Below are 14,226 nucleotides of genomic sequence, written 5' to 3' on the forward strand. Positions count from 1 at the left end.
CCCGCCCCCCCTCCCCCCCTCCCCCCCCTGCCAAATAAAATCTCTCACTGTTTCCATTGTTTCCCCATCTATATGCCATAAAGTGATGGGACCAGATGCCACGATCTTAGTTTTCTGAATGTTGAGTTTTAAGCCAACTTTTTGACTCTCCTATTTCACACTGATCAAGAGACTGTTTAGTTCTTCTTTGCTTTCTGCCATCAGGGTGGTATCATCTACGTATCTGAGATTATTGATATTTCTCCCAGCAGTCTTGATTCCAGCTTGTGCTTTATCCAGCCTGGCATTTCACGTGATGTACTCTGCATATACATTACATCAGCAGGGTGACAGTATACAGCCTTGACATACTTCTTTCCCAGTTTGAACCAGTCTGTTGTTCCATGTCCGGTTCTAATGATTGCTTCTTGACCTGCATACAGATTTCTCAAGAGGCAGGTCAGGTAGTCTGGTATTCCCATCTCTTGAAGAATTTTGCACAATTTGTTGTGATCCACACAGTCAGAGGCTTTGGCATAGTCAATAAAGCAGAAGTAGATGTTTTTCTGGAACTCTTGATACTTCGATGACCCAACAGATGTTGGCAATTTGATCTCTGGTTCCTCTGCCTTTTCTAAATCCAGCTTGAGCATTTGGAAATTCACTGTTCACATATTTTTGAAGCCTGACTTGAAGAATTTTTAGCATTATTTTGCTAGTGTGTGAGATGAGTGCAATTGTGTGGTAGTTTGAAGATTCTTTGGCATTGCCTTTCTTTGGGATTGGAGTGGAAACTGACCTTTTCCAGTCCTGTGGCCACCTCTGAGTTTTCCAAATTTGCTGGCATATTGAGTGCAGCACTTTCAGAGCATCATCTTTTAGGATTTGAAATAGCTCAACTGGAATTCCATCACATCCACTAGCTTTGTTCATTGTGATGCTTCTTAAGGCCCACTTGCCTTTGCATCCCAGGATGTCTGGCTCTAGGTGGGTGATCACACTGTTGTGATTATCTGGGTGAAGATCTGTTTTGTCTAGTTCTTCTGTGTATTCTTGCCACCTCTTCTTAATATCTTCTGCTTCTGTTAGGTCCATACCATTCTGTCCTTTATTATACCCGTCTTTGCATGAAATTTTCCCTTGGTATCTCTAATTTTCTTGAAGAGATCTCTAGTCTTTCCCATTCTGTTGTTTTCCTCTATTTCTTTGCACTGATCACCAAGGAAGGCTTTCTTATCTCTCCTTGCTGCTCTTTGGAACTTTGCATTCAAATGGGTATATCTTTCCTTTTCTCCTTTACCTTTCCCTTCTCTTCTTTTCTCAGCTCTTTGTAATGCTTCCTCACAAATAAGGAGGTCTCCTTGTAAGGATCTATTATATTCTACAGTAAAGGACTCTCTGCTTTCTGCTCATGCCTTTTTTTTTTTGTCCTTGTAGAGATATAATTGACAAATAAAATTGAAATATATTTAAAATGTCCAATGTGATGGTTTGATACACATAGACATTGTGAAAATATTCCATACATTGAGTTAACTTGTCTGTCATCTCACATATTTACCCCCCTTTTTTTTAATGAGAACATTTAAGTTCTACTGTCTTAGCAGATTTCAGTTATACAATACTGTTATCAACTATCATCACCATGGTTACTTATACTTTTTAAAACAATTGCTGCTGAAGAGATTGTCTTGCCTTTCCTTAGGACAACTCCAGAAAGAAACGTGACAGGGATGATAACTCCATCGTAGGATCAGATTTTGAGCCTTGGGCCAGCAAACGAGGGGAAATCCTTGCCCGGTACACTACCACGGAAAAGCTCTCTATTGTAAGTACCAGGACACTTTTCTCCCAGTGTCTGCTTCAGATGTAGTAGTCATTTCTTTTTGTTATTACGATTCTGTGCCTGATTCCAGCATATAGGTTCTCAGCCCGCTGCCCCCCCACCAGCAATTCTTCAACACCAGCTTGGTGGCCTGTAAATCAATTCAATTGTGATATTGGAGAAAGCATCAGATCCCACAGGTTAAGGGCTCAACCCCACATCAGATGCCTGTCAAAAGTCCATGTTGTTACTCTGCTTCTGACCAACTAGCTATAAGTTAGAGGTTCCCAAGGCCACCTCTTTGGGTTCAGTTATAATTAATTCCCTAGTGACTCAGATGGTAAAGAATCTGCCCTGCAGTGCAGGAGACCCAGCTTCGATCCCTGGGTTGGGAAGATTTCCCTGGAGAAGGGAAACCCACTCCAGTTTTCTTGCCTGGAGAATTCCATGGACAGAGGAGCCTGGTTGGGCTAAAGTCCATGGAGTTGCAAAGAGTTGGACACAACTGAGCAACTGACACTTTGGGCTTCCCTGATGGCTCAGTGGGTAAAGAACCTACCCACAGTGCAGAAGATACAGGAGTGGTGGGTTTGATCCCTTGGTTGGGAAGATCCCCTGGAGGAGGGAAATGGCAACCTATTCTAGTATTCTTGCCTGAAAAATCCCATGGACAAGAAGAGCCTGGTGGGCTACCGTCCAAAGGGTCGCAAAGACCCAGACACAACTGAACGACTAAGCACACAGTAATTTGTCAGAATGGCCCACAGAACTGAGAGATCAGTTGACTCACTGGATTACTGGTTTATTACCAAGGATATTAAAGGATATGAACCAATAACCAGACAAGGAGATACCTTGAGTGAGGTCCTGAACAAAGGAGCAAGTGTTCACATGGAGTTTGGGGTGCAGCATCGCAGCAGGTGGATGTGTTCTGGTTCACCAGCCTGGAAGCTCTCTGAACCCCATCTTTCTGGGTTTCTATGCAGGCTTCATTACATAGGAGGATTCGTTAAGTTGTGGGCCACTCGTAATTGCCCCTAGCCCCTCTCTCCTCTTGGGAAATCAGGGAGGTGGGACTGAAAGGTTGATTCCCTGGAGGAACAGCCCTCATCCTTTGGTGCTGCAAAAAATCCACCTCATTATCATAACAAGAGACTCCTGGATTGTTCTCATCTAGGAAGTTCCAAGGATTTGGAGTTTTGTGCCAGGTATCTAGGCAAAGACTAAACATGTATTTCTTATTATAAATCACAGTATCGCAATTATGTTGCCTAGTTTCTTTTTCAGTTGGTATGTGAGTATTAGTTGGGATAAAACATGCTGATTGGTTGCTCAAAAAATGTGTTAAGAATCAGGTATCAGGCACAGTTCAGAAAAAGAACTGGAGTCATACAGTCCCATCTCTGGGAGAGGTGAGAGTTTTGAGGGGAGGATAGAGCTATCCTGAAGAAGGTTAACTTCTTATTGTTGTTCAGAGAGTCCCACTGGTGGATTTTCTGCCAGGGCCAGAGGTTCACTGTTTCTTTAGATGATGGCCGCTAGGTCAAGTTGTTGGCTCATGACTGGGGCTTACCCCGTACTCTGCCGGTTGCTCAACTGGGGTAAGCAGGTTAATGCTTATGTACTTGAGGACTAGCTTGTAACTGAAGCCTTCCCTAAGGCTTCATCTCTCTTCACACTGGAAAGATGCCTGGAGGCTGGTGGTCCAGGGCGGTGTGGCTCCTCTGAAGTCATCAGGGACCCGACTCTCTCTGTCTTGCTTCTCTGTCTTGTTCAGTGTCATCTCATGTCCAAATTGTTAGACGGTGGGAGGGGAGAAGTGGGATGCACCCTCTCACATTCAAGAACACTTCCTGGAGTTCACGCAACATGTCCAGTTACATTTGTCTTGAAGGTCGTCATGGACTGTTCACAGTGCATCCATCAGAAATTGGGTCTGTGAGCAGGGAGGAAGGGGTGAACTCAGTAGCAGCTAGGAAGGTTCTAGTCCCTTCTTCCAGAGTCTGTGCTTGTTAAAAAGAATGGTGGCAGAATTGCTGGTCTATTTAAAATTTTTTCTTACTGTTTTCTGATTGCCTTGAGTTAATATAGAGCCGTGATTCTCAACCAAGAGTAACTTTACTCCCCAGGTGACATTGGCAATGTCTGGAGACATTTTGGTTGTCTCAGCGGTGGGAGTGCTACTGGTATCTAATGTAGAAAAAACAGAGATCATGCTAAACATCCTGCAATGCACAGGACAGCCCCCCACAACAGTTTTCTACCTCTTAGCATCAGTATTGCCAAGGTTATGAAACCTTGATTTATTAGAGTACACTGAAGGCTTTCACATGCCACCATCGTTCTCAAAATCTTGCTCTTTGTTGTCTTGCTTTGAGAGTCTTGAATTGACTAGACATTTGAATTTCTAGTAGTTTCTAGAGAGCTGTATTTTCTTCCTTTGAATAAATATTTCTCTTTTTCATTTGGGTAAGTAAATGGCTTTGTCTCAAAATGATGGCTCATGTGGTCTTATTGCTACTTGGATAATTTAAATATAAGTTTTTGACATAGAATCCAGTAAGTTTTAGAAAATATTAATAATTGTGGTTTTTTTTTTTTGCCTCTGCAGAATCTTTTTATGGGATCTGAAAAAGGTGAGTTTTTGTTGTTGTTACTGTTTTGGTGGAGAATTCTCCCATTACCTTTAAAATAGCTTTCCAAAGAAAAAGTTTGTAGTATCCAATCCTGATGTTTAATTCAGTTGAAGCTATTATTTCCTAGATTATATATAGACTTAGTAGAATTGAAATACATACTTAGATGATGAATGAAAGAAAAAAAGACCAAAGAGGCTACTACTAGTAGTAAAACGGAAACCTTGATTTTGGGGTTATAGAGTGGTAGTCACTCACCCCTCTTGTATGCCTCCTCACTGGCTGGGGAATGGTTGAAATTCTTCTTTTTAGAGATTCTTTCCTTTGCTTTACATCTTTATCCCTTGTGAAAGCACAGATCCACCAATAAGCGGAATCACACATTCAGTTTTACCAGCCACTGGTCCCTGAACACAGCAGTTCTCAATTTATTCTATTCAGCCAGGAGACATGGTCTGGACCAGAGCATCTCATACTAGCTTTGCAGCAGGGTCATCTGGGGAATATATATATTTATATTTCATACAAATATAGACCACTGGGTCCTACTCTGCTTATCAAAGTAATCTTGCAGAATGGGTCCCAGGAATTCCGTTTTTGAAGCTCGTGGGTGATTCTGAAGCCACTGACTTAGCTCCTCTATCACTGGGGTGCAGAGGAGCACAGGCGTGCTGCATTGCAAATTGCTGGTATGGCAGCTGCAACTTTGTGTTCTCTGCAGATTGAGATAGCACATTAGAAATCAAGAGAGTGGGGGCACCTTTATTATAGGCGTAATTTTGACCCCAAACCATTAAAAAAGTAAATCATAGCATTGCATGTCTGTCAGTTTGGAGAGATCGAAAAGTGACCATATCACTAGCTGGTGAGAATGTAGAGCAACAGGAAGTGTCATGTGATGCTGATGGGAGTATAAAATGACACCACCACTGTATAAAGCACTTTTGTATTATCTGTTAAAATTGAAGATGGCCCAATCTTTTTCCTTAGCAGTTCCACTATCAGAATATACCCTAGATCAGAAATTGGCAAACTGTATCCTCAAGGCCAAACCTGGTTTAATTTTGTACGTTGTTTTATTGGAACGAAGCCTTGCCAGTGTGTGTACAGGTTGTCTATGGCTGCTTTTGTACTCTCGTGTCATAGTTGAGTAGTTGTGGCAGAGATTATATGGCTCACAAAATCTAAAATACTTATATATGGCCTTCTAGAGAATGCATTTTTTCAACTCTGCCCAAGTCCATGTTTCTTAAAGTGTGGTCAGTGACATCACCTGGGAGCTCATTAGATATGCAGAGTCACAGGCCCTGCTGGACCTACTAAAAATCAAAACCTGCATGCTAACACATTCTTAAGTGATTATTGTCAAAGTCTGAGCAGCACTGCCCTGAGCAAATGCATGCATATAGGAACCAGGAGACATGCACAGAAATGTTCATAGCAGTGTTGTTCACAGTAGCCCCAAACAGGATACAACCCAAACATCCATTGATGGTAAAATAAGAAATAATTTGTGATGTATTCACACCATGGAAAATACCAAGCAGCAATGAAAATGAATTAGCTGCAGTTCTGTGCAACGACATGGGTAAACTTCATGATCTAAAGTTAGCGGTGAGTGAAAGAAGCAAGAAAATATACTATCTGGGTGGTGGCTGCAAAGGTTTTATGTTGTTATTGTTCAGTCGCTAAGTTGTGTCCAACTCTTCGTGACCCTATGAACTGCAGCATGCTAGGCTTAACCTGTCCTTCACTATCTCCTGGAGTTCACTCAAACTCATGTCCACTGAGTCAATGATGCCATGCAACCATCTCATCCTCTGTTGCCCCTTTCTCCTCTTACCCTCAGTCTTTCCCAGTATCAGGATCTTTTCCAATGAGTCAGTTCTTTGCATCAGGTGGCAATAGTATTGGAGCTTCAACTTAAGCATCAGTCCTCCCAGTGAAGGGTTGATTTCCTTTAGGATTGACTGGTTTGATCTGCTTGCTGTCCAAGGGACTCTCAACAAAAGTTTTATGATGGTCTGCTAAAATGTACATATATGCACGTTCTGTGATATATTTCAAAATGAAGGGGAAAGTAGAAACCAGGTCAAAAAATCAAATTATTTGGAATCTTAGTAGTTGTTAGTAATTGAATAATTGTACCATGCTCTCAGCTGATCCCAGCAAATCTGTGCATTAACACCAGAGCTACAAAACCAGTGCCTTAAAAGAGTAAACTTTAGTTCCTGAGAGTGAGTTCGGTAGACAGGAGCAGGCGGGCCACTGGTCTAGAACAGAAACCCCCTTAAAATGGAGAAAGGGTTCGGAAATAGAAGGCTCTGGAGGACAACAGGCAGCTCGACAGAGAGCCCTGCCCTGTGACTGGCCCACGGCCTGGGGTCCTTTCCTTCTGTTCCCTCCAGTCCCTGCTGATGAGAATGGTTGTGCTGATGGACGAGGGAAGGCGGCTTACAAGTCCTGTTTGCTTGAAGAGAGGGCTTTGAAGCCCTAGTGTTTCCACTTCTGGACAGTGGGACTGTTGTTCTGTTAGTTGTTGATACAACAATTCTACACTGTGAGTAGAGCCTGAGAGGGCCTTTTGTTTGAGGAAAACAGCTATGATGGATTCTTGGCATCCTTATCTGGATTGCCTTTCTTTAGGAATAAACAAATGATTTAGTGAAAAGTTTGTAAATATCAAATGTCATGGAACCCTTTTGAGGCTGGCCCGCTGCGTTCCCATGAACAACTCCTAGGCAGAAATGTTTCCAATGAAACTTCGGTTATGTAAGGATGTTGCTTTCCAAATCTCAGGGAGTTGTCTGTAATAAAATTGTTCCCCAGCCTCTTTATTTATGATGAAGCGTAGAGTGAACGATGCCTTCCTTTGGGGGTATTGGTGACAGAGGAAAGCCACCCGTGTGACATAAATCCATTCTGTCTAGGTAAAGCTGGGACCGCCACATCTGCAATGTCAGAGAAGGTTCGGACCAGGCTGGAGGAGCTGGATGACTTTGAGGAGGTGAGCGAGTCATTTGCTGAATCCCGGGAGCAGTGATGCTTCCGGTGCTTCTGCCAAGTGAAGTCAATCTCGGTGGCTGCTCCCTGATTAATCCTCGAGCTGCGCATTGTGTTCAGGCCTCCTGAGGCACCAACCGATCGGGGAAAGATGCCAGTGGTGCGGTTGGCCGAGCTTGCAGGAGTCTGCCTCGGGTTGGTTTTCCAAAGGTGTCCTTCTCACTGTGATACTTGAGCAAACCCAGGGCATCTGGGGACAGAATTTAACTGGGGAAGCCAACTGGAACTATCTCCCAGGAAGCTGCCTTGCGTAGTGTGACGTAATCATGCCTGCTGCAGAGGCTGCTCGCAGCTGCTCTGCTGCTGGAATGTTTCATTTTTCTGCACGTGCTTTTAAAGAACACAACTGCTTTGCCAACTCATAAAAATTATGAGTATGAATCTAGATTTCTGGATTCTCTTAAATTCCACCTAACTGTGGGCTCACAGTCTCATGTTTAACGTGGATATGCACCGTCCAGATTGTGTAATTCTCCCTGGCACAGTTCACTCATAAACATTACTAGCCTGGTTCCTGGGGAGGGGTGAGGCTGGTAGGTAAGAGAGCAAACTCTGGAGCCAGACCTTGGGTTTGCATCCTGGCTCTACTATTTGGTAATTCTGTAATTTGGGACAAGGTGCTTAAGAACTTGAGCTCTGTGCCTCAGTTTACTAATCTGTAAAGTGGAGGTGCTACCTAGTATCTGCCTCTTAGGGTGAGTACAGAGGATTACATGAGTTAATGCACGTGAAGAGCTTAGACCAGCACCTAGCACGTTGTACATGCTTTGCAAGTGTTAGCTGATGTCACCACCATTCTGAGTCTAGAGGCCTTAGCTTGACTGCTTATTAACAGGGTAGCCTTGGGCATTCATCTTACTATTCTCATTTCCTCATAATAATTCAGTTGTGTGGGCTGAATGGGAATGCCTTGAAATCACAGAGGTCCATCTAATAGTGGCTTCCCTGGTGACTCAGATGGTAAAGCGTCTGCCTGCAATGAGAGAGACCTGGGTTCAATCCCTGGGTTGGGAAGATCCCCTGGAGAAGGAAATGGCAACCCACTCCAGTACTCTTGCCTGGAAAATCCCATGGACAGAGGAACCTGATAGGTAATAGTCCATGGGGTCACAAAGAGGTGGACACGACTGAGCAACTTCACTTTCACTTTTTCTTTCCATGGCATAGCAGTTGCCATTGCTCTGTTCTACATTTTGCCTCTGGTTTCCGGGTCCTTCTAGCCCTGAGACTAGAATTGTTAGCTGCTCAGCAGAGTCTAATAGTCCAATATTTTAATCTCTCAATTCAGTAATGACATTTTGAATTAGGGTGCCTGAGAGCCCCAGTCTGCATGTCACCAGCCAACCTTGGCTGATAGGGAAATGCCAAGGGTTTTATCAAAGCTCTGTTGTCTGTCGAGTATCTGAAACTCACTTGAACTGGTTTATGTGGAAAATAAGGACTGTATTGAAGGGTACACGGAACACAAGGGCACACAGGCCTGGAACCAGAAACTGAAAAACCGCCCGGAACCCCAGCAGCTATCTTCTGTCTCTCTTGGTTCTGTGTAGCCTCCAGACTCTTCCTAGTTCTCCTTTTTTTTTGAGGGGGGGGTGCGGTTTGTTTTTCTGCAGACTGGTTGCCTTGCTTCTCCCTGCTTACAGCAGCAGCTGGCTGCCCATGGCTTCCAGGTTAACATAGCATATTTGTCAGGACAAGGCAAGGTTATAAACAAATGACCCCTCTGTCTCAGTGGCTTAATATAACAAAGGTTTATTTCTTCTCGCATTACTCATCCAGTGTAGGTGACAGGTATACCACCATCATGGTGCTGCCGTCTCAGCAGATGGTTCCAGGGTTGTCAGCAGCAGAGCTGGAGATAGGGTCACTTGTCACTGCCTCGGCCCAGAAGGGTCACGTGCAACTCGGTTCACCTCCGTTTGTCCAGACTAGTCATGTGGTTCCTCCTACAGCAGAGGGGCAGGGAGAATCCTACCTCACTGTTCAAGTGACCAGCTGGGATCAGTTCACATTTCCTGAACATCCTACTTGTATTTCTTTAATAAAGAGTTGTTCCAGCAATCCCACTCCTGGGTATGTATCTGGAGAAAACTCTTAATTCAAAAAGATACATACACCCCAGCGTTCATAGCAACACTATTTACAATATCAAAGACATGCAAGCAATGTAAATATCCACCAGCAGATGAATGGATAAAGAAAATGAGGTATATATATATATATATATATATACACAATGGCATACTACTCAGCCATAAAAAGATTGAGTAATACCATTTGCAGCAGTGTGGATGGACCAAAAGATTATCATACTAAGTGAAGTAAGTCAGGGAGAAAAAGATAAATATCATATGATACCACCTATATGTGGAATCTAAAATATGAATACAAATGAACTTATTTGCAAAACAAAAACAAGCTCTAGACTTAGAAAACTTTTTTTTCCCCCACTTAACGGTTACCAAAGGGAAAAGGGTGGGGGGATAAATTAGGAGTTTAGGACTAGCAGATACAAACTACTGTATATAACATAGAGAAACAACAAGGACTTACTGTACAGTACAGTAAGCAACTATACTCAGTATCTTAGAATAAACTATGATGGAAAAGAATATGAAGAATATATACACATAAGTGATATAAACGAATCACCTTACTGTACACCAGAAGTGAACTCGGTGTTGTAAAGCAGACATGATAACCACTACACTATGGAACCCTTGCCAGAAATGAACTCAATGTTGTAAATTAGCTATACTTCAATTAAAAAAAAAAAAAAAGAGTTCTTCCCTTTGGATTCCAGGGAACATTCATATAAAAAGGATTTGGTTCCTGGGCTCCTCATGTGGGTTGTTAGCATGACCTTCACTCCTGTGAGCTGTGTAATCAGCATCTTAACAATAAGCCAGGGATTAATAAGCATGTACTATGTGCCAATGGTACTGGTCTTCACATATGTTGTTATTTCATCCAAGTGATGACCTCACCCGCTTCTGCCCTGGGTTTTTGCTGAGTCTGCTCTCCATCCTGAATGCGCTCTTCTTGGTCTAGTTAATACCCCTCCATCGCCTAGTTAATACCAGCACCCCACTGAGAATTTGTTTCAAGTGTCACTTGCTCCAGGAAACCATTCTTGACCACCAGTCTAGACGAAGGTGAACCTTTTCCCCGACATTGGCGTATCCCTGAAATTGAGCTGTGTCTGTCAATTGGTGGATGTCCACCATCAGCATTTTGTCTTCCTTAGTGATAAATAGAACAATTGTGCTTCTTACAATGGACACCTCAGATTTAGATACACTGTGATATGTATCTTCGTAGAATTGGTTTCCCTGAATATTTGTCTCTGTATTAGGGTCCATCTTGTCCTCTGTACCATTAGTCCTAAAATAATGTCTTTTTGCACAACTTTGTATCTGGGACATCTAGTATACCATACTTGCCTAGTGCACAACATGCCCCATTAACTGTGTGTTAAATAAAGGTAAGTCCTGTTATCACTGTTCACAGAGGAGACTCAGAGAAGAAAGCAGCTGATCTCGAGTCATATGGCTAGAATGTAACTGAGCTGGGAGTGGGCTTAGGTCTGACTTATGTTCCAGGCCAGTCTCCCAATTATTGTCATCTGCTTACCTTTGCAGAAAACTCAAAGAACTTCTTTGATCACAAGACAGAACTATCGATCTTGCTTGGGATATGAGGACAACCTACAAATCAAAACCCAGCTAATATTCATGGGGGTGGGGAGTCCAAAATGTTTTTCTTCTGTGCGTGTATCTTTCTACTTTCTGCCCACAGGGATCCCAAAAGGAGCTCTTGAATTTGACTCAACAGGATTATGTGAACCGCATAGAGGAGCTCAACCAGTCGTTGAAGGACGCCTGGGCCTCGGACCAGAAAGTGAAGGCTCTAAAAATAGTCATCCAGGTCAGGTTGAGTGATTCCGCCGCCGCCCCCCCCTCACCCCGAATTTCCTTTGTAAAACTCCTTTGTGGATAATTAGGGTTTTCAGAGGCCTGCCTTCAGGGTCCTACCCTAATTTTTTCACCTGTTCCATTTTCACCTACCTCCTGTGAAAGTCAATGATTATGAATCAGTGTTTTTTATGAGATGGCTAATCCCAGGGCCACCACGTGCAGCTGTATAGATTATGCACTGTGCAATTCCAGGAAATTTCACCCTGGATTACAGAATTACTTATGTCCCCCCAGGGTTGTGCAGTTCGTTGGCCCTGTTACAGCCCCTGACACATTTATGATCTGTATAGACTAAAGATTGAGCAACTGTGTTTTGGGTTTTCTTGACCAGATTTTCTTTGTATCTTTGGGACCAGTGGTTGTATGTTCTTGACGTATGCATTTCGGGGTCATGTTCTGTATAATGATGTGGCACAGACAATGTGTTTGTAGTGTCAGAGGTACATTTGTTGAGTCCTTTTTGTTGATCCATGACAACTTTTGGATCACAAGAGCAAGTTCTGTAGGGAAAACAGCTTATCCTGTCTCTTGAATCATAAGAACATCCTGTCTTGGCAAAACAAGTCCAGAAGTACACTATACAAGGAATGATGTATGCATTATGACTTTCAGAGCAGAGGTAACAGAATTGCTGAACAGCCATATTTTAGTTCAGAAGTACTAGCTCTCATTCTTGTGTTTTGTCATGGGAATGGGACATTTGTTTTCTTACCTTTTTTTCTGGAGGAGGATTAGAGTCTGAGAGTCTTTACACTGAGTACTTGAAAGCATTTAGGATGACACTTTGTATGGCAGGTACTATTTATTTTGGTGTTCATGATAGAGGCAAACCCAAGCCCATTTCCCTTCCATCACAGTTGTTAGTTGACAAAGTAAATATCTGAAGGTTTCTCTCATCCTGAAGGCACATGATGGAGGTTGCTTGCTGAGTGGCTGAAGTGAGAAAATATTATCTACACTATGAAGAGCTTCTTCAAAATATTTTTGTTGGCAACATCTCTCCATAGACTTTTGTAGCACAGAACTGTGACTTTTAAGAGTTTTACATCTGGAGATTTGATTCATGTCTTGCCAAAGAACAGAACCATAAAAGTGTTTAATTAGCTCCACATCTGGTTAATAGTAATTATTTGACTTTCAGTACTTTAAAGACTAGCTTCTTAATCCAAAAAAGCTAGTGAAGGCACAGAGTATGGAGAAATGAGCACAGTTGCCCTTATTTGCTCTGTAGTAAGATTTTACTTTGTTTTGTTTTTTCAACTTTATTGAGATAATTTACATGTCCTAAAATTCACCATTGTAAATGTACAATTCAGTAATTTTTAGTAAGTCTGTAGAGTTGCACAGCTATTCCACAGTCCAGTTTTAGAACATTTTCATAGCTACTGCCACTTTCAGCTGCAGAAAAACCACAGATCTGCTTTCTGATTCTGTGAATTTACCTTTCCTGGACATTTCATGTATGTGGGGTCATTCAGGATGTAATCTTTTGCCTCTGGCTTCTTTCACTTACCATGTTTTTGATGTTTATCCATGTTGTTATATCAGCACTTTTTTTTTAACTGCAGAATAGTTTTCCACTGAAGGCATAACCACATTTTTGTTACCTATTAGTAAGTTGGTGGCCATTTAGGTTGTTTCCACTCTGGCCATTATGAATAATGCTGCTGTTCACAGTTGGATACAAGTCTTCCTGTGGACATATATTTTCATTTTTCTTGGATAGATTCCTAGGAATGGAATTGCTAAATACTATGGTAAGTTTATGTTTACCTTTTTTGAGGAATGGCCAGTTTGCTTTCCAAAACGGCTGCACCATTCGCATTCCCACCAGCAGTGTACGAGGATTCCAGCTCCTCCATATCTTCTCCATCACTTGTTTCATTATTTTCCGTCTCTTTGATTATAGCCATCTGATTGGGTGTGAAGAGGTAGCCCATGCTGTTTTAATTTGCATATCCCACCTGACTAATGATATTGAGCATCTTTTCATGTTTATTGGTCATTTTTATATCTTCTTTAGTGAACTGTCCATTCAAGACTTGCCTATTTAAAAAGTCATTTTGTTTATCTTCTTGACTGAGTTGTAACAATTTTTTATCTGTGATATAAATTCTTTATCAAATACATGATGTACATGTATTTTTCTCCTAGTCTGTGGCTTGTCTTTTCATTTTCATAATGGTATCTTTTGAAATGTAGAAGTTTTTGAAGTTCTTTTTATCAGTTTCTTCTTTTTGGCCCATGCTTTTGGAGTTGTATCCAAGAACTGTTTGCATAACCCAGGGTCATGAGAATTTCTTCCTATTTTCTTCTACAGAGTTTTATAGTTTTAGCTCTTACATCTAGGTTTATGGTCCATTTTGAATTATTATGTTGTATGTATAGTGTGAGTGTCTAAATTTATTTCTTTTTGCTTATGGATATCCAGTTGTCTCAGCAGCATTTGCTGAAAAGACTTTTTCCTATTGACTTATCTTGGCGTCTTTGTCAAGTCAGTTGGCCATAAATGTAAGGGTTTATTTCTGAACTCTCAATTCTAATCCATAGATCTCTAAGTTTGTCCTTAAACCAGTACCACCTGTCTTAATCTATAGCTTTATGGTAAGTTTTGGAACTAGGTAGTATAAGTGTTTTAACTTTTTCTTCTTTTTCAAAATTGTTTTGGCTCTTTTGGGTCTTTTGTGTATCCATATGAATTTTTAGGATCAATTTCTACCAAAAAACAAAAAGAAAGAAAAAACCT

General features: G+C 41.8%; 1 protein-coding gene across 4 annotated transcripts in view; it reads left to right on the forward strand.

The window, feature by feature from the left end:
• The window catches only part of VPS35L (VPS35 endosomal protein sorting factor like), a 143,416-nt gene that overhangs the window by 21,752 nt on the left and 107,438 nt on the right, over positions 1-14,226 (forward strand). For all 4 annotated transcript variants that reach the window (XM_061152945.1, XM_061152946.1, XM_061152942.1 and 1 more), the window contains 4 exons: positions 1,685-1,807; positions 4,416-4,440; positions 7,371-7,447; positions 11,302-11,430. In XM_061152945.1, coding sequence (XP_061008928.1) covers positions 1,685-1,807; positions 4,416-4,440; positions 7,371-7,447; positions 11,302-11,430 — 354 coding nt within the window. The remainder of the gene's footprint in view (positions 1-1,684; positions 1,808-4,415; positions 4,441-7,370; positions 7,448-11,301; positions 11,431-14,226) is intronic.

Source organism: Dama dama, chromosome 10 (assembly GCF_033118175.1).
Source record: "Dama dama isolate Ldn47 chromosome 10, ASM3311817v1, whole genome shotgun sequence".
NCBI classification, from domain to species: domain Eukaryota; kingdom Metazoa; phylum Chordata; class Mammalia; order Artiodactyla; family Cervidae; genus Dama; species Dama dama.